We start from the raw sequence: 25,982 nt of genomic DNA on the forward strand, positions 1-25,982 counted from the left end.
TTGCTCTTTGTACAGAACACCTGCAAAGCGGAAGATACTTCTTTTTGTATTTAAGAATTTGTTATCCATTGATAAAAAGGAATTGATTATTCTGTTCAAGGCATTGTCTGTATTTCCCTGTCTACCCCAGGACATTGCATTTCCCTGGCTCTCAGTGTTTCCCTTTTATAAAATGGAGTATGTAAAGAATGTGTGTCCATGTGTCGTGTTCCTGCTGTGTGTGTCTCAAAATGATGGCATGGGTGAAAACTCCTCAGACTGCCCTTCACAACTCTGGGGTCCCTGAATGTCAGTGGCATCGGGGGGGGGGGTTGCAGCAGGGCCTGGAAAAACTGGGCAGCTTCTCTTCCTCCTGAAGCATGCCGCCCAGGGCCAAGGTCTGCCTAGGGGGCAGTGGGGTGTAGTGGTTAGAGTGTCAGAAGAGGATCTGGAAGAGCCAGGCCCCCCTCCCCCCGCCATGGCAGCTTGCTCCCTGACTGTGGGCCAGGCACATCCGCCCGGCCTGATCTACGCCACAGGTGGCTCTGAGGATTCACAAAGATGCGAACAACATTGGTGGGTTCCGACGGGGAGAAAAACAGGTCTTGAATGAAGGGGGAAAACATAACAACATGAGAAGTGAGGCTCCCAACATGTGCAGCCGACACAGGGGTGTGGAGCATTGGGTGACTTTGCATATGGCTCCGGCTGAATCCTTGGCCAAGGTGATAGAACGGTGGTGAACCTGAGACCCCAGCCACAGGTATCTGCTGAATCTTCCAGAGGTTTAGGGGGGATTTTGTGACAGAGTGGCTTATTTGTAACTGATTTTTATATAATTTGAGAAAAACCTGTATGTGGTTTTAATGGGCTTAGTGGCATAGCTGATTTGGGCCACCTAAGATATGGTGCAGCCTCTTGTGGCGCAGGGTGGTAAGGCAGCCGACCTGCTGTCTAAAGCTCTGCCCATGAGGCTGGGAGTTCAATCCCAGCAGCCGGCTCAAGGTTGACTCAGCCTTCCATCCTTCTGAGGTCGGTAAAATGAGTACCCAGCTTGCTGGGGGGTAAACGGTAATGACTGGGGAAGGGAATGGCAAACCACCCCGCATTGAGTCTGCCATGAAAACACTAAAGGGCGTCACCCCAAGGGTCAGACATGACCTGGTGCTTGCACAGGGGAGACCTTTACCTTTAAGATATGGTGCAAAGAACAGCATTCAGTCTTTTGGTTGAACACTTGAATCCAGGCAGGAATCCCATATAGTAACTGGGATCACTGCAGCCTGAAACATCTGAATTGCAGTTGGCACAAATTGGTGCCCAGTTTGATGATGGAAACAAGAAATGGCTAGTACTTGCTTTTTTTGCTGATGTAACAGCATGCTCCCAATGCCAGGACCCATTTAATTTATAATTAAAAAGAATGCCTAAATATCTAAAATAAAAAAGTAAACCTGCAAGCAACAATTGCACTTACCTTAGGAAGCAGCCTTCAGCCCTGGCAAAGTGGGAAACACGATACAGTCATTAATTTTGTTTTGTGTTGGTTCTAAAATGTCACCCATCTTCAGCACACTGGGCACTGGGAAGAGCAAGCAGAAATAACTGAACAACTGCCTGAAGAAGGAGCAAAAATCACCTGTTAGAAGGCTGTGCATAAATAAGTCCTGTGCAGTGCAAGAGCTCGTTCCTTGTACAAAATTATGAATGTCCTTTCTTGGCTAAACTAGAATGGTCAGCAAAAACCTCCTTGTTAGGCCTGAGCAGGTGACACAAGCTTCCTGCTGCTGTGGTGTGCATACCTGGCACATTAATGCCAGCATCCTATTGCCCCATGTGCCTGTAGCCTCATAAATGAAGCATGCTGGATTTTAGATGTTCTTTTTCTCTTGCAGCCTTGAGAAAATCGGATGGTGGCGGTGGGAACTCTGATCAAGACAGCAGCAAGGTAACCCACGGAGGCTTATTCACTGTTAAACCATCATATCCTTGAGTATGTTACATATCTCGACAGTATACAGAGAAATTTGATTTCCCGATGTATGTGCCGCCCTTCCTCAATGGCTCAGGGTAGCTTACATCAGCAACAGGTGTCGAAGCAGGAGTGTAGGCGTGTGTATGTGGGGAGGCCCGCTGTGGAGGGTATTCGGCTACAATTACGGGGAGCCCCTGCCAGCAACACGCTGTCCATTGCCGACTGTGTGAACCAGGCATTAAAACAATATTTGAGGCATTTCATAAACGATCAGCAAGATGACTGGGCTGAACTGGTGTGTAATCAAGCGGGCCATCAGAGTATGGGGATGGTCCTGTTTGAGGTTACCTAAGGGACTGCCCCCAAATGGCTACCCAGGGTCCAACAGCCCTGAAGGCTGAGTGGGCTCAAGAAATGGGGTCCCACGTGGTCAAGACTTGTGGCTACAGCTAGAGCCCATCGCAGGCCAGAGCCAGAGCTGAGGGAGGGGGACCAAGTGCATTGTCAGTGTTGGTAGCCAAGCCATAGATTGGGGCACAAGGTCATTCAGGGGGCCTTTCCCCACCAGCAGAGCGAGTCATCGTTTTGCTTCACCCTGACTAGCCCACAGACAGTATTTTGGTCACTGTGCTGAATATCAGCCCCAGTCTGAAATAAACGGGCTTCAAATAAATCATCAACATTCTCTTTTTTCATGAAGAGCCACATGCAGAATTCCTAGCTGTGTGAATTTGCAGGAAAACATCCAGTGTTTGATACTCAGGTTTCTTCTGCTTAGATAAAATCCAGTTGGCTGAAAGGAGACGTCAGTACCAGGACCAACTCGCCTGGTCTGGATACTCAGTCACTCCCACAAAGCCCAGGGGCAGACCGAGAGCTTCAGCGATTGTCCCATAATGGCAGCAACGACACCTACCCACGTAAGCCCTGATTTACAGCCTCGTGCAGATGGGTTTCTGTTTCAAGTGTGGGGAGCACAAAGACCCGGGTTCAAATTGATCTGAATTCAGCAGGATCGAAAGTGGGGGGGGGGAGCTCTGTGCAGATTCAACACTAAACTGCCACTTTGCTGTTTCTACCATGTGGAGAGAGTTACAGTCTCTGCTGTGCAAAAAGGATAAAATACAGACTTTTTTTTGGGGGGGGGGAGGAATTCAGTTGTTGTTCCATGCAGGATTGTCCTTATCACAACATTGTCCTTGGCACTTTCTGTCTTGATAGAACTAGTAATGATTAGGGATGGGCACAAATGAATCATAGAATCATAGAGTTGGAAGGGGCCATACAGGCCATCTAGTCCAACCCCCTGCTCAATGCAGGATCAGCCCTAAGCATCCTAAAGCATCCAAGAAAAGTGTGTATCCAACCTTTGCTTGAAGACTGCCCGTGAGGGGGAGCTCACCACCTCCTTAGGCAGCCTATTCCACTGCTGAACTACTCTGACTGTGGAAAGGTTTTTTCCTGATATCTAGCCTATATTGTTGTACTTGAAGTTTAAACCCATTACTGCGTGTCCTCTCCTCTGCAGCCAACAGAAACAGCATCCTGCCCTCCTCCAAGTGACAACCTTTCAAATACTTAAAGAGGGCTATCATGTCCCCTCTCAGCCTCCTTTTCTCCAGGCTGAACATTCCCGAGTCCCTCAATCTATCTTCATAGGGCTTGGTCCCTTGGCCCCAGATCATCCTCGTCGCTCTCCTCTGTACCCTTTCAATTTTATCTACGTCCTTCTTGAAGTGAGGCTCCAGAACGGCACACAGTACTCCAGGTGTGGTCTGACCAGTGCCGTATACAATGGGACTATGACATCTTGTGATTTTGATGTGATGCCTCTGTTGATACAGCCCAAAATGGCATTTGCCTTTTTTACCGCTGCATCACACTGCCTGCTCATGTTTAGTTTACAATCCACAAGTACCCCAAGGTCTCGTTCACACACAGTGTTACCTAGAAGTGTATCCCCCATCCAGTAGGCATGCTTTTCATTTTTCTGACCCAGATGCAGAACTTTACACTTATCTTTATTAAATTGCATCCTGTTCTCATTTGCCCATTTTTCCATTGTGTTCAGATCTCGTTGAACTCTGTCTCTATCTTCCGGAGTATTTGCCAGTCCTCCCAATTTGGTGTCATTTGCAAACTTGATGAGTAGTCCCTCCACCCCCTCATCTAGATCATTAATAAATATGTTAAAAAGTACCAGGCCGAGCACCGAGGTACCCCGCTATTCACCTCTCTCCAGTCTGATGAAACACCATTGACAACAACTCTTTGAGTGCGGTTCTCTAACCAATTCCCTATCCACCTGACTATCTGAAAATCCAGATTGCAGTCCTTCAATTTATGGAAGCACAAATGGAAGCACAAAACAAAACTAATCACAAATTTTGCCTGCTTTGTGGTTCATGGACCAAAATTTACTACAGGTCTACCATCACACACTTCGTAGATAGAGTTGAAAGCAGAGATCTAAAGGGCACAAAAGCCTTAAAAACAACTGAGTGGCTCAGCTGTTTTTGAGGCTTTTCTGCAAACCCCCTTTAAAGGGACTGTGGTCTCTTTTAATGAGTTTTGCGGTGCCAAAAAACCAATTCAGTTCAGCAACAAACGTCCTGGTTCATTGCTCAGTTTGTGGTTTGGCCATAAACTGCAATCTAACATAAGCTCCATTTTTGCAAGCCATGCCCATCCCTATCCCTACTAATTATATAAAGCTAGTTCATTGAATTGATGTGAAACATTTTATAACCCGTTTTGTTTAGTTTAACTTTAGCTTAGTTTAGTTTATACTGTACAGCACCTCAACCAGATAAATTTTGTAAAAGATATTAGGTGGTAACAAATACAGAATAAAATATAATACAAACTTTTCACTGTATGCTATAGCAACAACAATAACAACAATAGCATTACAGCAGAAAATAGGCTTTACAGTTTTAAAATTTTATAGCTAGACAATAGGTTAAAATAATGTTAAAATTAAACAGTATGTAAATAAAAGCTGCTCCTATAACTCACCTTTTATAGGTCCATAAGTGAGCATTTTGAACCTTACATACTTGGGTGCAATATTTGGCAACTTGTATAACAGTTGAGGCTTTACTTTTCCATATGAGGTTCAATTTTTTCCTGTACAACTTTTTTCTGTAATTTTCTGTACAACTGAGAATGTTTTCAAGTAGAGATAGAAGTTGCCTCGTTCTGGCAGTTCCATAGAGAGGCACCTGAGGATCATATGTGATCCCCAGAGTTGCAAAGGCAGAGTCTTTCTGCTCTAAATACTTTCTTATAACATCCCTCCAAGACTGCAGAGGGTAGGGCTGATGCCCTTGCTAATGAGAAAGACCCCCTAAGATGTTTGGCTTCTAATACGGAGAGTTACTCTGCTGGAGCCTGGAAGGAGCTGGTGTTGTGTTGAGCAAGGAATTTAGGGGTATGAGCAAAGCTCTTCTGTTTGGTGTTCTATCCTTTGTTTCCCCACAATTTGGGCCTGATCTATTGCCATGTTGCACAGAATTGGGGGGGGGGGGGGAGTCTTTTGATTTCCTCCTCTGTAGCTAAGACCCATTTTGATTTATAATTATTGCACAGGATTAAGGAAGCCCATCATGTGCTCAGTGTGCCTTTAGCAAGAGGGAAATGGAAGCAAGGACAATTTTAGTTTCAGACTTCATAAATCCTGTCTCTAATCTAATCCATAAATTGGATAGCCATTTTGAAACTGTAATATGGTTCTTAAGGAATTTAGATTATACCCACTTGAATGGGACGGAGTGGGACTTTGAAGAACCTAGAAAGATCCCATAGAGCATCTATGATATTACCTTATCTTAAAAAGCTTGAGAGCTGCTGGTACGAAGTAGGCTCCATTTGATAGATGGAATTTAACTATATTGCACACTGATTTTCTCTTTCTCCCTTGCCTTTCATTTCCCTTCTCTCCTCAGCTATTTGTAAAGCTTCCTCAGACAGCCATTTTGATTTCTTGCATTTCTTTTTCTTTGTGATGGTTTTAGTTGCTACCTCTTGTACAATGTTGCGAACCTCCGTCCATAATTCTTCAGGCACTCTGTCTAATTCCTTAAAGGTATTTGTCACCTCTAGTGTATATTCCTCTTGTGGCGCAGAGTGGTAATGCAGCAGACATACAGTCTGAAAACTTTGCCCATGAGGCTGGGAGTTTAATCCCAGCAACCAGCTCAAGGTTGACTCAGCCTTCCATCCTTCCGAGGTCGGTAAAATGAGTACCCAGCTTGCTGGGGGGTAAACGGTAATGACTGGAGAAGGCACTGGCAAACCACCCCGTATTGAGTCTGCCATGAAAACGCTAGAGGGCGTCACCCCAAGGGTCAGACATGACCCGGTGCTTGCACAGGGGATACCTTTATCTTTACATTTTACTGTGTATTTGTCAGGGATATGATTTAGTTCATACCTGAGTGGCCTAGTGTTTTTCCCTACTTTATTCAATTTAAGCCTAAATTTTGCAACAAGAAGCTGATGATCTGAACCACAATCAGCTCCTGGTCTTGTTTTTATTGACTGTATAGAACTTCTCCATCTTTGGCTGGAGAGCACATAGTCAATCTGATTTCTGTGTTGACCGTTTGGTGATGTCCATGTGTAGAGTCGTCTCTTGGGTTGTTGGAAAAGAGTGTTTGCTATGACCATTGTATTCTCTTGACAAATTTCTACCAGCCTGTGCCCTGCTTCATTTTGTACTCCAAGGCCAAACTTGCCTGTTATCCCGGTTATCTTTTGGCTTCCTACTTTAGCATTCCAATCCCCCATGATGATAAGCACATCATTTTTTGGCGTTGCTTCTAGAAGGTGTTGTAGGGCTTCACAGAACTGGTCAACTTCATCCCCTTCAGCAACAGTGGTTGGGGCATAGACCTGGATCACTGTGATGTTGAATGGTTTGCCTTGGATTTATAGAATCATAGAATTGGAAGGGGCCATACAGGCCATCTAGTCCAGCCCCCTGCTCAACGCAGGATCAGCCCAAAACATCCTAAAGCATCCAAGAAAAGTGTGTATCCAACCTTTACTTGAAGACTGCCAGTGAGGGGGAGCTCACCACCTCCTTAGGAAGCCTATTCCATTGCTGATCTACTCTGACTGTGAAATGTTTTTCCCTGATATCTAGCCTATATCGTTGTACTTGAAGTTTAAACCCATTACTGCGTGTCCTCTCCTCTGCAGCCAACAGAAACAGCATCCTGCCTTCCTCCAAATGACCACCTTTCAAATACTTAAAGATGGCTATCATGTCCCCTCTCAACCTCCTTTTCTCCAGGCTGAACATTCCCAAGTCCTTCAACGAATCTTCATAGGGCCCAGATAGGGTCCCTTGGCCCCGGATCATCCTCGTCGCTCTCCTCTGTGCCCTTTCAATTTTATCTACGTCCTTCTTGAAGTGAGGCCTCCAGAACTGCACACAGTACTCCAGGTGAGGTCTGACCAGTGCCATATACAAACTGAGATCATTCTGTCATTTTGGGGATTGTATCCCAGGACTGCTTTTCCTACTCTATTATTGATTATGAAGGCTACTCCATTTCTTCTGAGAGATTCTTGTCCACAGTAGTATACCTGATGGTCATCTGAATTAAATTCACCCATTCCTGTCCATTTTAGTTCACTGATTCCTAAAATGTCGATGTTCAGTCTTGTCATCTCTTGTTTGACCACGTCCAGCTTGCCTTGATTCATGGATCTGACGTTCCAGGTTCCTATGGAATAAAAATCTTTACAGCATCGGACTGTCTTTTCGCCACCAGTTACTTCCACAACTAAGCGTCCTTTCGGCTTTGGCCCAGTCGCTTCATTCATTCTGGCGCTACTCGTACTAGCCGTCTGCTCATCCCCAGTAGCATAGTGGACACCTTCCGACCTGAGAGGCTCATCTTCCGGCGTCATATTGTTTTGCCTTTTGGAACTGTCCATAAAGTTTTCATGGCAAAGATACAGGAGTGGTTTGCCAGTTCCTTCTCCAGTGGATCACCTTTTGTCAGAGCTCTCAGCTATGACCTGTCCGTCTTGGGTGGCCCTGCACGGCATAGCTCATAGCTTCACTGAGCTATGCAAGCCCCCTTGCCACGGCAAGGCAGCGATCCTTGAAGAGGGGAGGGGTTATAATGCAAGAAATCCCAACCTTTTAGGCAGCCATTTTCTCCAGGGGGAACTGATCTCTATAGTATGGAGTTCTAATTCTCAGCAATCTCCAGACCTCAGCTGGAAGTTGGCATACCTAGGGAATAATGACAGCAAGGCCGTAGAAGGTTGTAGGTCTTCCTCCTCCCAAGGGGAACCAATCCTGGTAAAGAGCATCTCTAGGATCTTTTGACCATGTTAAGAAGCTGGGCGGATACAGCAAGGCTTTCATCCAGAGAAGAATCACACTTTTCCCCTGGCCCCACATCCCAGCTGTGGGAAGAAGCCTAAGATCAACCCTTGAACAGATCTGGGGGGCTCCTAAGTCTGTCACTCATGGCCTACTAGTAATTGGGGGAGGGGGGAAACCAGGCTATATGTGTGACTTTGGGGGAGCCAACCAGAGTGAGCAGCATCCATTTGGTCCCACCTGAGCCTCCAAACTACCAGGAGGCAAGGTTTGTGTTCTTTCTGGCTTCCCCCTTAGTAGCACCTGCTCTGAGGGGCCCTTGTGTTGCTCCCTGTAGAGTTCCCGGGAGGGTGGGTGTGTTTGCGTTTGTGTGTGGTTGTGCGTGCGTCCCTCTCTCGCCTGGCAAAAGGATGCCTTCCTCCGGCCCAAGCCCCCCCTGGCAGGAGGGAGAACTGGGCCTTGTGCTGTGGCTGCATCTGCCAAGCAAGCTGAGCAGTCAGGAGAAGGAAGAAGAGCTGCGTTTTGGTGCCCCGTTTTTCAAGGAGCCTCAAAGTGTCCTTTTCCAACCAAGGAGTGGGGGGTGGGGGTACTGCGGGTCTAGCCTCTGTCTCCCCCAACAACAACTCTGTGAGGCAGGCCAGGTAGAGAGAGGGTCCTGTCCCCCCCCCCACAACCTCGTCCCCAGGGACTCTGTGCCCCCCTCCGACAGGAACTGACTTGCCAGGAAGCTCCGCTCGGTCCGAACTCCTCAGCGCACTCGGGCAGAACCGGAGCTCCCCCTCCCCCGCTTCGGCTTCCAGGAAGTGCAATATCTGTCTTGCAAAATCCTCCTTCCCCTTAACCCTAGCAGGGCCAGACCCACATGCCAAAGGCGGCCCCCTTCCCCCTTGAGGCTGCAGCTGCGGCTCAATGAGGCTGCGGCTCAATGGGGCTCCTCAGGAGCAATCCCGCCTGCGGCTTCACTAGCCCCAAAGGATCCGGCACTCCTGATTTCCCGACGCCCGCCGACGTCGGAGAGGAGGAGGAGCCAGGGACCTGCAACGAATGCTCCACAGTCCGGGTCTGGGTTGCAACCTGGAGATTGGAGACCGCTGCAGTAAGGTAGTCACTTTCTCAAAAAAAGCAATAAGGTTGGTCTGACATGATTTGTCTTGCGAAACCCATGCTGAGTATTAGAAATTGCAGCTCTCTGTTCCCGCTGCTCAAGGACTGAGTGTTTGATGATTTGTTCCAAAATTTTGCCAGCTACAGATGTCAAGCAGATATTCAAGTGGGGTGCCCAAAACTGAACACAGGACTCCAAGTGAGGCCAAACCAGAGCGGAATAAAGCGGTACCATCATCTCCCATGATCTGGGCAGAATACTCTGTTTGATACAGCCCAAAATCCCATTTGCCTTTTTAGCCACTGAGTCACACTGCTGACTCATGTTCAGTGTATGGTCTACTACAGTAGTCCCCAACCCCCGGTCCGTGGACCGGTACCGGGCCGCGGCTCCTCCTTGTCCTCCTCCCCGGCTGCTGCCACGGGGGCTGCCCTACTACTCTGCCACCAGCTCATATTTGGTGTTCTCCAGTGGCCACCATGGCTGGGGCTCCCCCTCAGCATGGCACTGCGCAGCTGCTGCTGGCAGCACCCCCCAGCAGGTGGTGGGAAGTCAGGGGCACTGGCGGGAAAGCAAGTGGAGCAGGGGCTCAGGCAGCAGCGATGTCCCTCAGCAAAAGACTACCCCCCCCCCCGGACCTCTGTAAAATTGTCAAGCGTTGACCGGTCCCCAGTGATAAAAAGGTTGGGGACCACTGGTCTACTAGATCCTTTTTACACATACTACTGCTAAGACAAGTCTAATTGTCTTAGATTAGATGTGGACATCATGCCTCCCCATGCTCTCAATGCCTCTAGTTGGGATGGGGAAGTAGGTTGGGAGATCATCCACCATGTTATGGGTTTTTAAGTCTTTTAATGGGGGTGTTTTAATGGGGTTTTAAGACTATGTTACCCGCCACGAGCCCATTGGGGAGTGGCGGGAAAGAAATAAACAAACAAACAAATAAATAAATAAATAGGTGTCTATGGTTTTTTCCGACCTAAATGCAGAACTTTGCATTTGTCCTTATTGAATTTCATTTTATTTAGTTTAGCCCACTTCTCAAGCCTATCAAGATCATCCTGTATTCCGATTCTGTCTTCTGGTGTGTTTGCTACTCCTCCCAGTTTAGTATAGTCTGCAAATATAATAAGTACCCCCTCTAATCTTTCATCCAAATCATTTATAAATATGTTGAACAACACAGGCCCCAGGACAAATCCCTGGGGCACTCCACTTGTCAGTGTTCTCCAAGAGGAAGCTGAACCATTAACAAGTACTCTTTGGGTACGATCTGTCAACTAGTTATCAATCTACCTGACAGAATTAGGATCCATCCCACATTTTACCAATTTGTCATGTGGAACCTTATCAAAAGCTTTACTGAAATCCAGGTAAACTATGTCCACAGCATTCCCCTGATCCAGCAAGGGAGTCACTTTCTTGAAAAAAGACATAAGATTGGTCTGACATGACTTGTTGAGTCTTGGAAATCACAGCTCTCTTTTCCAGCTGCTCTAGGACTGACTTTTTGATGATTTGTTCCAAAACTTTACCAGCTATAGATGTCAAGCTGATGGGTCAGTGGTTACCCGGATCCTTCTTTTTCCCCTTCTTGAAGATGGGGACAACATTCACCCACCTCCAATCATTGGACACCTCGCCTGTTCTCCAAGAAGTACAACTATTTACTTCTTTATTAATTAGTTATACAAAGAATTAATTCTTTGTGTTTTTTATAAATTATTAACAAGCAGCCATGGGCATCCTCACTTAGGTTTTCTGGAGATCTAACAAGCTGACTTGTCAAGAGGATTGGGATATAAATCTAATGACAAAAAAATTTTTAAATAAAAATTTCAATAAGTTTTTTTGAGCTGTATTTTCACCTTAACACATTCTTAATCAAACCAGGGTTAAACTCAAGGAATTAAAATTTATTTATTTAAGAAAATGCAAGCATCTACTTTGAAGGCATAGTCAGGACTGACTCACAAAGCATAGGATGAACAACACAGGGGATCTTCCCTCTCCTTGGGAACTCGAACCAGGCACAGTTCAAAGGAGTCAAATATAGAGACAACTATTTGGCCATCAAGGAATAGGAAAGTCTGGGAACAACAGAGCACTAAAGAAAGGGAGGTGAGGAATGTGAAGGGAGGGTGAGAGGCATAAAACATTGTAGCAGGAAATCGACCTTGGGGTGTCAAGCAAAAGCATCTGTTGTTATATCAGGACAAAAGGCCAGGCTAGAACAACACCCTAACAAGCATCAGCATAAAACCATAATGAAATCATTGCAGAAATACTTGGGGATTCTGACAGGGTGTCTTTCCTGCCTGGGCCAGCTTCCAGGGACTTTTCCCCCTGCATCAGGCAGATACCTTAGTCTGAACAAAGTTCACTCTCCAGTTCTCTAACGGCAGGATGATTTACAAGAGGGAAAAACAGAGATGGTCACTACATTAGGGATACTTCCACCTCCCTCGCTTCCTCTCTCTCTCTCTCTCTCTCTCTCTCTCTCTCTCTCTCTCTCTCTCACACACACACACACACACACACACACACACCTTTCTGTCTGCTTTGTTTCATTTTCAGGGCCAGTGCTTCCCACATCCCATTCGCTTCTCCTCTCCCATCACTTGCTGATGCCCAGTAGCAGGCTGGGCATCACCACCCTTTCTAGCACTGTTAGCTGTGCTTCCCACCCCTGGATGGGACAGTCCACCTTCCCTCTGCACTGGAGAAGACACTGCTTGCCAATTCTCACTTCCCAGGAGCCTCCTGCTTCATTGTTGCTGGCTTTGAGTCCCTGAGGCCTCTCCTGTCTAGCTCAGCCTCCAGGATCTGCCAAGACTGATTCCAGTGATAACCACGTGTTCCTGTCATGCACTCCCTTGGGGCTCTGCTAAGCAGCTTTATGGCAATGACCTTTGTGTAATTAAAGAAACAGTAAGTGGATTCCCTGATGATTTATCGCTAGCTGAATGTAGAGCATTGGAGCATGAGTCCCGTCTCATTCCTTTCCAGGTATGCAAGAGGTTCTCAGGGGGGATAAACCAGCTCATGGATGAGAATTGTGTTAAGGAACCTCTTGGACAGTCTTTTCATAATTTTTAAAATAAATGCATAGGTGACTACTGCCTTCTTAATTGGGGAAACTGATTTGGCTGTCTGTCAGCAGTTTCACTATATTTCAAGGTCAACAGGGATTTTGCCACTAAGAGCACTGGAGCTTCACTCCCAAACCCTCCACTTATACTTCTGTGACAGGAAAAAGAACAGTTTTATCTCTTTAGTTAAAGGAGTGAGTAATGGACAAACTGTTTTTCCAGGAGTGATATTGGTCTGAGAAAGCTCTTTAATCGATAGATGTGTAGGCTATAAAGTAATCCAGTCACCTTGATCGCTGTGTCTAGTATGCTGAATAAAGGAAGATGGGCTAACCAATGGATTATCTTGTGCTCACTGAGTTGGTGGCTCTCTTGACCTTGTCAGTGTAGAAAAATGACCACCTGTAAAGCTTGGGATGGGAGTTCCTTTGGCCGTTGGTAGTCGTATACTTCCATCAATGTGGTGCAAAATGTGATCCTTTTTCTTTTTCCCCTCGCACGGGGACTGATTCGTGATGGAAGGTGTGGCTGGGCACCCTTCTCAAAGGTAGATGCAGAGTAGCACGTGCCGCTTGTCTGCTTCCATCATGCCGTTTGCCACCAGGAAACAGCCACGATTCCTACTTGATGGGAAACGCTGCATCGAATTCTTTGCTGTGGCCCCGAGTGGCCATGAATTAAGCTGAGTCCTACACACAAGTAGATGCTGCAGTCCCTCCTTGGAAGGCAGGGAGGAGTGATTTCTGTTGCTAGCTACAGATGCCTTTGTAGCACTGTAATCCCACCTTTGTTGGGTGCAGTCCATTTATTTATTTATTTATTTATTTATTGCATTTATTTATTGCATTTATATACTGCCACTCCCAGCAAGCTGGCTTGTAGTGGTTCACATCATATAAAAACATCCCATAAAATTTCCAAATATTTCTTCCTAATATACAATAAAATCCCCATGAAATCATACCCTTACAAAGCCTTTGTTGTTGTTATGTGCGAAGTCGTGTCCGACCCATCGCGACCCCATGGACAATGATCCTCCAGGCCTTCCTGTCCTCTACCATTCCCTGGAGTCCATTTAAGTTTGCACCGACTGCTTCAGTGACTCCATCCAGCCACCTCATTCTCTGTCGTCCCCTTCTTCTTTTGCCCTCGATCGCTCCCAGCATTAGGCTCTTCTCCAGGGAGTCCTTCCTTCTCATGAGGTGGCCAAAGTATTTGAGTTTCATCTTCAGGATCTGGCCTTCTAAAGAGCAGTCAGGGCTGATCTCCTCTAGGACTGACCGGTTTGTTCGCCTTGCAGTCCAAGGGACTCGCAAGAGTCTTCTCCAACACCAGAGTTCAAAAGCCTCAATTCTTTGACGCTCGGCCTTCCTTATGGTCCAACTTTCGCAGCCATACATTGCAACTGGGAAGACCATAGCCTTGACTAAACGCACTTTTGTTGGCAGGGTGATGTCTCTGCTTTTTAGGATGCTGTCTAGATTTGCCATAGCTTTCCTCCCCAGGAGCAAGCGTCTTTTAATTTCTTTGCTGCAGTCCCCATCTGCAGTGATCTTGGAGCCCAGGAAAATAAAATCTGTCACTATCTCCATTTCTTCCCCTTCTATTTGCCAGGAATTGAGAGGGCCGGATGCCATGATCTTTGTTTTCTTGATGTTGAGTTTCAAGCCAACTTTTGCACTCTCCTCCTTCACCCGCATCAACAGGCTCTTTAGTTCCTCTTCACTTTCTGCCATTAGAGTGGTATCATCTGCATATCTGAGGTTGTTGATATTTCTCCCTGCAATCTTGATCCCAATTTGTGACTCCTCTAATCCCGCATTTCTCATGATGTGCTCTGCATACAAGTTAAATAGGCAAGGCGACAGTATACAGCCTTGCCGAACTCCTTTCTCAATTTTGAACCAGTCAGTGATTCCATGTTCAGTTCTCACTGTTGCTTCTTGACCTGCATATAAATTTCTCAAGAGACAAATAAGATGCTCTGGTATTCCCATCTCTTTAAGTACTTGCCACAATTTGTTGTGTTCCACACAATCAAAGGCTTTAGCATAGTCAATGAAGCAGAAGTAGACGTTCTTCTGGTACTCCCTAGCTTTCTCCATGATCCAGCGTATGTTGGCAATTTGATCTCTAGTTCCTCTGCCTCTTCGAAATCCTGCCTATACTTCTGGAAGTTCTCGGTCCACATATTGCTGGAGCCTAGCTTGTAGGATTTTGAGCATAACTTTGCTAGCATGAGAAATTAGTGCAATGGTGCGGTAGTTTGAACATTCTTTGGCATTGCCCTTCTTTGGGATTGGAATGTAAACTGACCTTTTCCAATCCTGTGGCCATTGTTGAGTTTTCCAAATTTGCTGGCATATTGAGTGTAGCACTTTTACTGCATCGTCCTTTAAGATTTTGAATAGTTCAACTGGAATGCTGTCACCACCACTAGCTTTATTGTTGCTCAGACTTCCTAAGGCCCATTTGACTTCACATTCCAGGATGTCTGGCTCCAGGGCAGTAACTACCCCATTGTGGTCATCAGGGATGTTAAGCTCGCTCTTGTATAGTTCTTCTGTATAATTTTGCCACCTTTGTTTAATCTCTTCTGCTTCTGTGAGGTCCCTACCATTTTGGTCCCTTATCATACCCATCTTTGCATGAAACGTTCTCTTCATATCTCCAATTTTCTTGAAAAGATCTCTGGTCCTCCCGATTCTATTGTTTTCTTCTATTTGTTTGCACTGTTCATTTAAGAAGGCATTCTTATCTCTTCTAGCTTTTCTCTGGAATTCTGCATTCAATTGGGTGTATCTTTCTCTTTCTCCCTTGCCTTTCACTTCCCTTCTCTCCTTAGCTATTTGTAAAGCTTCCTCAGACAGCCATTTTGATTTCTTGCATTTCTTTTTCTTTGGGATGGTTTTAGTTGCTATCTCTTGTACAATGTTGCGAACCTCCGTCCATAGTTCTTCAGGCACTCTGTCTATCAGATCTAATTCCTTAAATCTATTTGTCACCTCCACTGTGTATTCGTCGGGAATATGATTTAGTTCATACCTGAGTGGCCTAGTGCTTTTCCCTACTTTCTTCAATTTAAGCCTAAATTTTGCAACAAGAAGCTCATGATCTGAACCACAATCAGCTCCTGGTCTTGTTTTTATTGACTGGATAGAACTTTTCCATCTTTGGCTGCAGAGCACATAGTCAATCTGATTTCTGTGTTGACCGTCTGGTGATGTCCATGTGTAGAGTCGTCTCTTGGGTTGCTGGAAAAGAGTGTTTGCTATGACCATTGTATTCTCTTGACAAAATTCTACCAGCCTGTGCCCTGCTTCATTTTGTACTCCAAGACCAAACTTGCCTGTTATCCCGGTTATCTTTTGGCTTCCTACTTTAGCATTCCAATCCCCCATGATGATAAGCACATCATTTTTGGGCGTTGCTTCTAGAAGGTGTTGTAGGGCTTCATAGAACTGATCAACTTCATCCTCTTCAGCAGCAGTGGTTGGGGCGTAGACCTGGATCACTGTGATGTTGAATGGTTTGCCTTGGATTCGAACTGAGATCATTCTGTCATTTTGGGGATTGTATCCCAAGACTGCTTTTCCTACTCTCTTATTGATTATGAAGGCTACTCCATTTCTTCTGCGAGATTCTTGTCCACAGTAGTATACCTGATGGTCATCTGAATTAAATTCACCCATTCCTGTCCATTTTAGTTCACTGATTCCTAAAATGTCGATGTTCAGTCTTGTCATCTCTTGTTTAACCATGTCCAGCTTGCCTTGATTCATGGATCTGACGTTCCAGGTTCCTATGGAATAAAAATCTTTACAGCATCGGACTGTCTTTTCGCCTCCAGTTGCCTCCACAACCGAGCATCCTTTCGGCTTTGGCCCAGTCGCTTCATTCATTCTGGCGCTACTCGTACTAGCCGTCTGCTCATCCCCAGTAGCATAGTGGACACCTTCCGACCTGAGGGGCTCATCTTCCGGCGTCATATGGTTTTGCCTTTTGGAACTGTCCATAGAGTTTTCATGGCAAGGATACTGGAGTGGTTTGCCATTTCCTTCTCCAGTGGATCACCTTTTGTCAGAGCTCTCAGCTATGACCTGTCCGTCTTGGGTGGCCCTGCACGGCATAGCTCATAGCTTCACTGAACTACGCAAGCCCCCTTGCCACAACTAGGCAGCGATCCTTGAAGGGGGTTACAAAGCCTATATAACAACAATTAAAAAAAATACAGTTAGCATTTAACAATTTACAATTAAACAATCAGTCAAGATGGCAGCACTAACACCCAAATCTTCCCAGGCATCTGTAGGGTTGTAGGACCACAGAGGGAAAAAGTATAGTGGATAGCTGTCCTTCATCCAGACCATGGCACAAGGGGAGCGAGGTGTGCCAATCACATGCTAGGCTCAACCAAATGCCTGGCGGAAGAGCTCTGTTTTGGAGGCCCTGCAGAACTCAGAGAGCTCCGTCAGGACCCGCAGCTCTTCTGGGAGCTCATTCCACCAGGGAGCGGCCAGAACTGAAAAAGTCCCGGCCCTGGTCAAAGCCAGGTGTGCCTCCCGCAGGAGGAGATTCATACCTGCAGAGCGAAGTGCCCTGCGGGGGGCATAAGGCAGCAAGCGGTCCTGCAAGTAGGTAGGGCCCGAGCCGCGCATAGCCTTAAATGTCAAAACCAGTACCTTGAACTTGATCCAGGAACAATTTGACAGCCAATGTAGTTCTCTCAGCAGCAGCTTGACATGGGCCCTCCAAGATCGGCCCTGCACGGCCGCATTTTGCACCAATTGCGTTTTTCGGGTCGGCATAGAGCAAGTTACAGTAGTCTAACATGGAAATGACCATTGCATGGATCACAGCGGCCAAATTCTGTGCTAGTCGGGTGCTATTAGCCACACTAATGCTGTACAGGTTACTTTCGCGACCTGAGCCTCCATGGATAGTGAGGCATCCAAGGTTATACCCAAATCCCTAGCTTGGGACACAGATTGGGGGAGCTTGGTCTGTTTAGTCTGGAGAGGAGGCGACTGAGAGGGGATCTGATAACCATCTTCGTATTTAAAAGGGTGCCATATGGAGGATGGAGCAGAATTGTTCTCTCTTGCCCCAGAGGGACGAACCAGAACAAATGGGATGAAATTAATTCAAAAGAAATTCCATCTAAACACCCGGAAGAAGTTCCTGACAGTTAGAGCGGTTTCTCAGTGGAACAGGCTTCCTCTGGAGGTGGTGGGTTCTCTTTCCTTGGAAGTTTTTAAGCAGAGTCTGGAGAGCCATCTGACGAAGAAGCTGATTCTGTGAAGGCTCAAGGGGGTGGCAGGTGACAGTGGATGAGCGAAAGGGATGTGAGTGTCCTACATAGTGCAGGGGGTTGGACTAGATGACCCATGAGGTCCCTTCCAACTATATTATTCCATGATTCTATGATTCTAGATGTCAGTTGCACCCCGTTTAGGCATGGGAGAAGTGCTTCCTGATCCTGCCCCTTCTGACCTAGGCTCAGGACCTCCGTTATGGAAGGGTTGAGTTTCAGCCGACTCTTCCTGGTGCATCCAGCCACTGCTTCTAAACAACTGGCGAATGACTCTGGGGGGATTTCCAGCCGGCCATCCATCAGGAGATAAAGTGGGGTGTCCCTCCTCAAAAGGAAAGCATAAGTATGCCCACAGACTCCTCTGCGTTGCTCTCGGAAACAGATCCCTCTCCTCGGTTAGGGGCTGATAGAGTCTCCCTTCACAGCAGGCCTGAAGGGAGGGGGGTGTGGCATCCTGAGCAAGAACAGCCATTGGCCCTGGGGGGGGAGAGGTTCCACCAATAGGAGGCTTTGGAACCTTCAGCATGTTGTCAGAAGTACATGATGCATTTTATAATATTGTAGGTTGTAGACTCTTCTCTTGTTTTGAACTTGCGTGTTTATTGAGAGCTATTCATTTTGACAATGCTGAGCTCCTAAATATTACTTCTACAGTCGGGGTGCATGTTAGGCAAAGGCATCTTACAAAAATCTCTTTTGTGCCTTTTACAGGATTTCCATATTCGAAATCTGCCTCTCTTCCTGACTATGGCAAGGACGGATTACACCATGTAGGTAGACCTAAAAACATCTTGAGCAGTGCTGTACTTGGTCAGTCTGTTGGAGCATATGGCCCTCCTCTGGGCTTCCTCCTGATTGAAGTACTGGGGTGGGAGGAATGCTATGAAAACCAGTTGTCTGTAAGCAAAAAAGATGAGTGAAGAATCCCTCTGTACTTACATTAGCACTGGACATGGGCAACCAAGGCTGCTTGCCAAAGGACCTTGGATCCTCTGAGGACTACATTACCCAGGGTGCAGTAAAGTGCTAGGGTAGCAGATGGAGGGAGAGGGAGAGACTCCTCCTTCCCACCTTCCCATTGCCTGTCAGCCAAAAGCAGAAGTTGAACAGAAAGTAAAGCAGGGAGGGGACTTTGGATTCAGTGCTCATTTTTGCATTTTAAGGTGAGAATTATGCTAAAGCTCATATTTCCAAATGCAGAAGAAATTTGCAGAGATACTTTCACTTTATAGAAATGACTCATCATTAAACATTATAGAAATCTAACTTGCTTCAGGATGATGCCCTGCCAACCTGATTGGCCCTCCAATAGGGGCAATGGCCCCCCTCCACCCTGGCTGCCTCCCCCTCCTCGTCCTTCTTCCCAGAAGAAGAGCTGGCCTGCTCTGCTGGCCCACCTCCCAAAGGGAAGCCAGGCAGGGAGCTGGGAGGGAGGGAGGGAGGGAGAGACCAGCCCTCAGCAGCCCAGGGCAGCCTTTTAGACTGACAGCCCGCTCGAGATCCTGGGGGTGGGGGTGGGGGCGGGAGGCTGGGAAATGACCTCCTACGGGCAGGGCAGGGCCTAGAGTGGCCTGGAGGACTTCAGAGAGGTTAGGAAGGCCCTGTAAGTGCCACCGCTGGTCCAACTGGGCCCACTGCAGAGGCCTCGGTGCTGCCCTTACAGGGCCAGTGGGGCCAAGAAGGCCCTACAAGTGACCCTTGGCAGCCCAGCCAGACCCACTACAACCTGCAGATGCTTCAGGGCCAGATTTCCAGGTCCAGGAGGGCAGAAAGGTCCCAAAAAGCTGGACCCCATTTTCCATCATGGTTGTCCTGTGCAGTCTCACACGGGGTATTGGGCAGGGGTGTAGGCTGGCCACCGGAAGATGTATTTGCTAGCCTAATCGAGCTGAAAGGGCCCCTCCAACCAGAGCTCTGGGACCCTTTCCCGCCTAATGGTCACATGCTCTGGGAGGATTTCCTTCCCTCCCTCAGTTCTCTCTTGGTCACTACTCAGAGTATTGCCAATCTCTAGCTTCTTGACATTTGAAGGGAAGAAGGAAGAGAATGTCTTTGCTTTGAAAGTGTGTGACAAAGATGAGTCTTATGTGTTTGGGCGAGAACCACAGTGTTGGGACTTGTGCAGCATGCCAGCCGTTTCCTCCCAATGATCAAGTGAACCATGCTTCCTGAGAAAAAACCTTAGCTATCTCCACCCCAAAGGCCACAAAGTCATCAGCCCAGGGTGAAAAATTGGCTTTCTCCACCTCAGGAGCCCGCCTCATATCCTCCCTCGGTGACATTGATGAAGTCGGTTCTGAGATTGAATCCAACTCCTAAGGAACTGGAGTCTCCAAACTGGAGCTGTGGTAGATCAGAACCTCCACCACTGAAGAAACATAAGTCAAGCATAAGGCCCAAGATGTTGAGCAACCTACGTCATTAGTTCCAGAACTGGACTCAGAATGCAGGTACCATCCATCTTCAAGGGTCATTCTCCATCCAGGTGGGTGATTACATGTGATCTCACCTCACATGAAGACTCAGCTTCAGAATGCAGGTCAAGATCTCCAGTTCCACTGCCTCTGTCATGGTTGCCAACAATCTCATGAATTGGTCCCACCCCCAGTTCCCTAAGATTCAGATGGGTTATGCCTGCTGATTGACAACCGGAGATTGGAACCCCCGTTCCACGCATACAGTGTATGGCTCTGAAGAAGAAGAATGTAATCTATGGCTGGTTCCAAGGTGCCATCTGAGCATTCTTGTGGCCCTTGTTATCATGCCAAGAGGTATGCCAATAGCCACCTTGGGATCAGGAGGTGAATTTCCTCCAGGCCAAAATGGCCAGGGATTGTTTTGTTTTGTTTTTTTGGTGGGGGTATTATCTGGGCATGGAATTGGGGTCACTGTGGTGGGCAGATAGCTGTGAATTTCCTGCATTCTGCAGGGGGTTGGACTAGATGACCCTGGAGGTCCCTTCCAACTCCATGATTCTATGATTCTAACAGGTTGCTGGTGAAGGTAAACCAGAATGAAGCTCTGAAACTTTCAAAGCTGCACATTTATTTATTGGTTCAAGAGGGGAGTTTATTGGTTTATTTAAAGGTTCAAGGGGGTGGCATGTTACGGTGGGTGAGAGAGAGGGTTGTGAGTGTCCTGCATTGTGCAGGGAGTTGGACTAGATGACCCAGGAGGTCCCTTCCAATGCTATGATTCTAACTTAACACTGCCAAACATGTTGCTGATGCATCAATGCACACAATGGCTATTACCATCGTATTACATAGCCACACCTGGCTTCACTCCACCATTCTGCCCCCAGAAACCAGGACTCACAGAAGATTTGCCATTTGAAGGCACTTTTCTCACTGAAGACAGGTGAGTTCTTATGTGATATTAAGAAGCAAACACTGAGGTCTTTTGGCATCAGTCACCCACAACCCTCTGCATCTAGACTTTGCTACTTGCCCAAGTATCAACCTGACTTATCAATGACGGTATCCTCAGGCCAGACTAACCCATCAGTTGCCTCAGAATACAAGGAAACCAGGCAACTTCAGAGCCAGGCCATCTCGGGACAACCAGCTGGCTAGAGAGGCTGGGCCAGCTAGTAGACCTCTCTTCCGACTGTGAATGCCTCCTGAGGCTACCCTCAGTTTTCAAGAGAATATATGCAAGTTCTTACCTGGTGGTATAAAATAGCAACATATGTGAGGGTTTCTAAGGACTGCTGCCTTGAGTTTAAAGAATTGCCTGGTTGGTTCCCCACAATCTGTAGCATCCTGAATTAGGAGTTGAGTTGCAGTTTTTCTTGGGAAAAGGGGCAGCTTGCTGTTCGAATTCTACATGTTCAATGTTTGGGTTTAATTGAGAAATTTTCCAAGTTAATATTCCTTGAGTCTGCCATGCAAACGCTGGAGGGCGTCACCCCAAGGGTCAGACATGACTCAGTGCTTGCACAGGGGATACCTTTACCTTTAAGTGTAAACTGGTTTCCCTGGCTTCTATGTCTCAGTTGCTATCCTGGATCTCCAAGGGCACAGGATATTAATCCATCCTGTCTATCACAAGTAGAATCATAGAATCATAGAATCATAGAGTTGGAAGGTGTAGGGCTTCACAGAACAGGTCAACTTCATCCCCTTCAGCAACAGTGGTTGGGGCATAGACCTGGATTACTGTGATGTTGAATGGTTTGTCTTAGATTTAGAATCATAGAATCATAGAATCATAGAATCATAGAATCATAGAATCATAGAATCATAGAATCATAGAATCATAGAATCATAGAACTGGAAGGGGCCATACAGGCCATCAACCCCCTGCTCAACTCAGGATCAGCCCAAAGCATCCTAAAGCATCCAAGAAAAGTGTGTATCCAACCTTTGCTTGAAGACTGCCAGTGTGGGGGAGCTCACCACCTCCTTAGGCAGCCTATTCCACTGCTGAACTACTCTGACTGTGAAAAATATTTTCCTGATATCTAGCCTATATCGTTGTACTTGTAGTTTAAACCCATTACTGCGTGTCCTTTCCTCTGCAGCCAATGGGAACAGCATCCTGCCCTCCTCCAAATGACAACCTTTCAAATACTTAAAGAGGGCTATCAAGTCCCCTCTCAACCTCCTTTTCTCCAGGCTGAACATTCCCAAGTCCCTCAACCTATCTTCATAGGGCTTGGTCCCTTGGCCCCAGATCATTTTTATTGTTCACCTCTGTGCCCTTTCAATTTTATCTACGTCCTTCTTGAAGTGAGGCCTCCAGAACTGCACAAAGTACTCCAGGTGTGGTCTGACCAGTGCTGTATGCAATGGGACTATGACATCTTGTGATTTTGATGTGATGCCCCTGTTGATACAGCCCAAAATGGCATTCGCCTTTTTTACCGCTGCATCACACTGCCTGCTCATGTTTAGTTTACAATCCATAAGTACCCCAAGGTCTTGTTCACAGATAGTGTTACCTAGAAGCGTATCCCCCATCCAGTAGGCATGCTTTTCATTTTTCTGACCCAGATGGAGAACTTTACACTTATCTTTATTAAATTGCATCTTGTTCTCATTTGCCCATTTTTCCACTGTGTTCAGATCTCGTTGAACTGTGTCTCTATCTTCCGGAGTATTTGCCAGTCCTCCCAATTTGGTGTCATCTGCAAACTTGATGAGTAGTCCCTCCACCCCCTCATCTAGATCATTAATAAATATGTTAAAAAGTACCAGGCCGAGCACCGAGCCCTGAGGTACCCCGCTACTCACCTCCCTCCAGTCTGATGAAACACCATTGACAACAACTCTTTGAGTGCGGTTCTCTAACCAATTCCCTATCCACCTAACTATCTGAAAATCCAGATTGCAGTCCTTCAATTTATCCATCAGAACATCATGGGGAACCTTATCAAAAGCTTTACTAAAATCAACTGAATTTCCACGATCCAGCAAACCTGTTACTTGGTAAAAAAGGAAACCAGATTGGTCTGACAGGACCTGTTGGAGACAAATCCATGCTGACTTCCTTGGATCACCAAATTGTCCTCCAGATGTTTGCAGATCGCTCCCTTTAATATCTGCTCCATTATCTTCCCCACAACAGAGGTCAGACTCACTGATCTGTAGTTTCCCGGGTCATCCTTCCTCCCTTTTTTGAAGATCGGAATAACATTTGCTCTCTTCCAGTCCTCCAGGACATCTCCAGTCCTTAAAGAGGTCCTGAAGATGATGGACAAGGGTTCTGCAAGTTCTCCGGAAAGTTCTTTGAGCACTCTCGGGTGCATTTCATCCAGCCCAGGGGATTTGAATTCATCCAGTGCAGCTAAATGCCTCTCGACAAACTCTCTATCCATGTCAACCTGCCACCCAGACACTATCCTTTGGCTACTTCCATCTCTAGATGTGCCTAAACCCTTTGACCTGGCTGCAGCTGCAGTGGGGAAAAAACAGATGTAAAATAGGTGCTAAGCCTTTCTGCTTTCTCTGCATCCTCCATTAGAGTTTGTTCATCCGCACCCAACAGTGGGCCTATTGCCTCCTTTACTTTACGTTTGCTCCTCACATAACTGAAAAATCTTTTCTTGTTACAGTGGGCTTCCCTGGCCAATCTTAGCTCACTCTCAGCTTTGGCCTTTCTGATGATTGATCTACAGTGACTGGTAACCTGTAGGTAATCTTCTTTAGAGCTCTGTCCTTCCCTCCATTTCCTGAACATCTCCCTTTTCTTTCTTAGTTCCTCTTGAAGTTTTCTGTTCATCCAAATAGGCTTCTTAGAGCTCCTGCAGTGTTTTCGTCTTTCTGGGATAGTCATTGATTGAGCATGCAATAGCTCTTGTTTGAGTAGCGCCCACCCTTCACATGCTCCCTTCCCTTCCAGCATTCTTGTCCATGGTATGACACTCATCATGTCTCTGAGTTTATTAAAGTTTGCCCTATGAAAACCCAGCTTCTGCATCTGGCTACAAGCTTCCTTGCCTCCCCATCTCAAAAGGAATTCTATGAGGACATGGTCACTTCCCCCTAGGGTCCCCACCTCCTTCCCCTCATCCACCAACTCTTGCCTGTTGGTCAGTATTAAGTCCAGTATGGACTTAAATACTTGAGAGTTCAATTTCAAGGGGCTCCTCATGAATATTGAGTACTTCCATTTGGTTCAGTTATGGCACCCAGGGTATTTACCAAATGCACGGCTATAGTGGTGGTCCATTTATGCTCATCTGATTCCCTTAACTGGAGAACTGGCTTTTCGCAGCCCCTTCCAAGCCAGAATTACCATCTCAATGCTCCTTTGCTCTTCAGACTTGCCAAGCACCTCAAGGTTAATTACACAGACAGTGTAATTTATAGGTGTTCACTTTGATTCCCTGTCAGTGAGAGCATATTTGCCCTGAGATAATACTTACTTTATTGTTTCTGTGGTTCTTTCATTGATATATCTCAGGTTGCAAAGGACTATTGGTATTCAGAGGCTCTTAGACTTCATGGCTTCCACCACAGCTGTGGTCCCATATCCATGAGAGCTTTGCAGAATTTTTTTATTGGAGTATTTGATTCTTCTACCAATTCTCAGAATAAATGTTTTTCTATCCCCATGTTTGTTTTGCGGGAATTAGCATGGTGAATTTTGGTTCTTAGCCTTCTGACGGGCAATATCCTCTCCTGATATTGTCTTCACTCCTTGTGCTCCTTTGACAGGCTTGGGAGCACCCTATGAGGCTGCACATGTCAGGGGTGTTGTGGCCTTCTGAGGACTCTGTCACATTAACCTTCTTGCATTGAAGAGGATTCATTTGACCTCATTGGCAGATCTACTTCCTGATTCAGACGGACTACACCATGGGCAAATTCTATGTGAACAAAGAAGGGGGAATATCTTCTCTCAGTGACCGGGAACACTGGACCTCTGAACTGATGGGGAGGGAATGCTCGCGTAGCACCCATGGAAAGGCTTGCTCCAGGCCTCTCCTTAAGTACACTGTGACTGGTTGGGCAAGCCAGTCCCCAAAGGACTTACAGCTGGGCCTGGTCCCCATCTGAGGAAGGAGCCTTAGCTGGGCCCTGTTGGGACTGACAGCCAAGCCGATTGCCTGGCAGCTGTTAGGTTGATGGTGTGGCTGCACCTTTGCTGCTGCTTCTGGGCACGATGGGGTCTTCCCTCTGGAACTTCAGGGCACTGGCAGGTAAGGCTGGGTTGCTACCTGGCTGGGTCCAGGCTGCTCTTCATCCGGTGAGTCAGGCTAGGCCCGATCCTCAACCAGATCCTGAATGAGGTTGACATGCTGGGGCCAGGTTCCTGGTCTGACTTGATTGCACCCTCTGAGGCACCCACTGGTGGAGGATCCGGAAGCGTGGGGAGTGCATGCATGAAAATTATCCTGTAAAAGAAGGGAGACAGCAGTGTCCCCCCCCCCACACATACACACAGCTTTACCAGCTCCCATGTCCAAAGGTGATGGAAAGCAGGGCTGCATTTACCTGGAACTGCAGGTCGTTTTGTCGTTCCTGTGTAGGCCCACAGCCCACCCTCCTCCCACTCTTGGACCTGGTGGCTTTTGTTCTTTAATTATCACGGTGGCGCTTTGGGGAACTGAGTGAGGGGGGGGCTCATAGAACATGTGACCTCCAGGCAGGAATTGGGCACAGAGCTCTGATTGGAGGGACTGAACTAGCGAATAAATCTTCCAGCGATCGTCCCCCGCA

General features: G+C 46.9%; 1 protein-coding gene across 9 annotated transcripts in view; it reads left to right on the top strand.

The window, feature by feature from the left end:
* The window catches only part of ABLIM2 (actin binding LIM protein family member 2), a 151,023-nt gene that overhangs the window by 91,201 nt on the left and 33,840 nt on the right, over positions 1–25,982 (top strand). For 5 of the 9 annotated variants that reach the window (XM_077301512.1, XM_077301513.1, XM_077301516.1 and 2 more), the window contains 4 exons: positions 1,875–1,927; positions 2,733–2,874; positions 18,526–18,584; positions 20,066–20,264. In XM_077301512.1, coding sequence (XP_077157627.1) covers positions 1,875–1,927; positions 2,733–2,874; positions 18,526–18,584; positions 20,066–20,239 — 428 coding nt within the window. In that variant the 3' untranslated portion in view covers positions 20,240–20,264. The remainder of the gene's footprint in view (positions 1–1,874; positions 1,928–2,732; positions 2,875–18,525; positions 18,585–20,065; positions 20,265–25,982) is intronic. The other 4 variants (XM_077301515.1, XM_077301517.1, XM_077301514.1 and 1 more) reach the window with 2 other exon arrangements.

The sequence above is a fragment of the Paroedura picta genome, chromosome 10, assembly GCF_049243985.1.
Source record: "Paroedura picta isolate Pp20150507F chromosome 10, Ppicta_v3.0, whole genome shotgun sequence".
NCBI lineage: Eukaryota > Metazoa > Chordata > Lepidosauria > Squamata > Gekkonidae > Paroedura > Paroedura picta.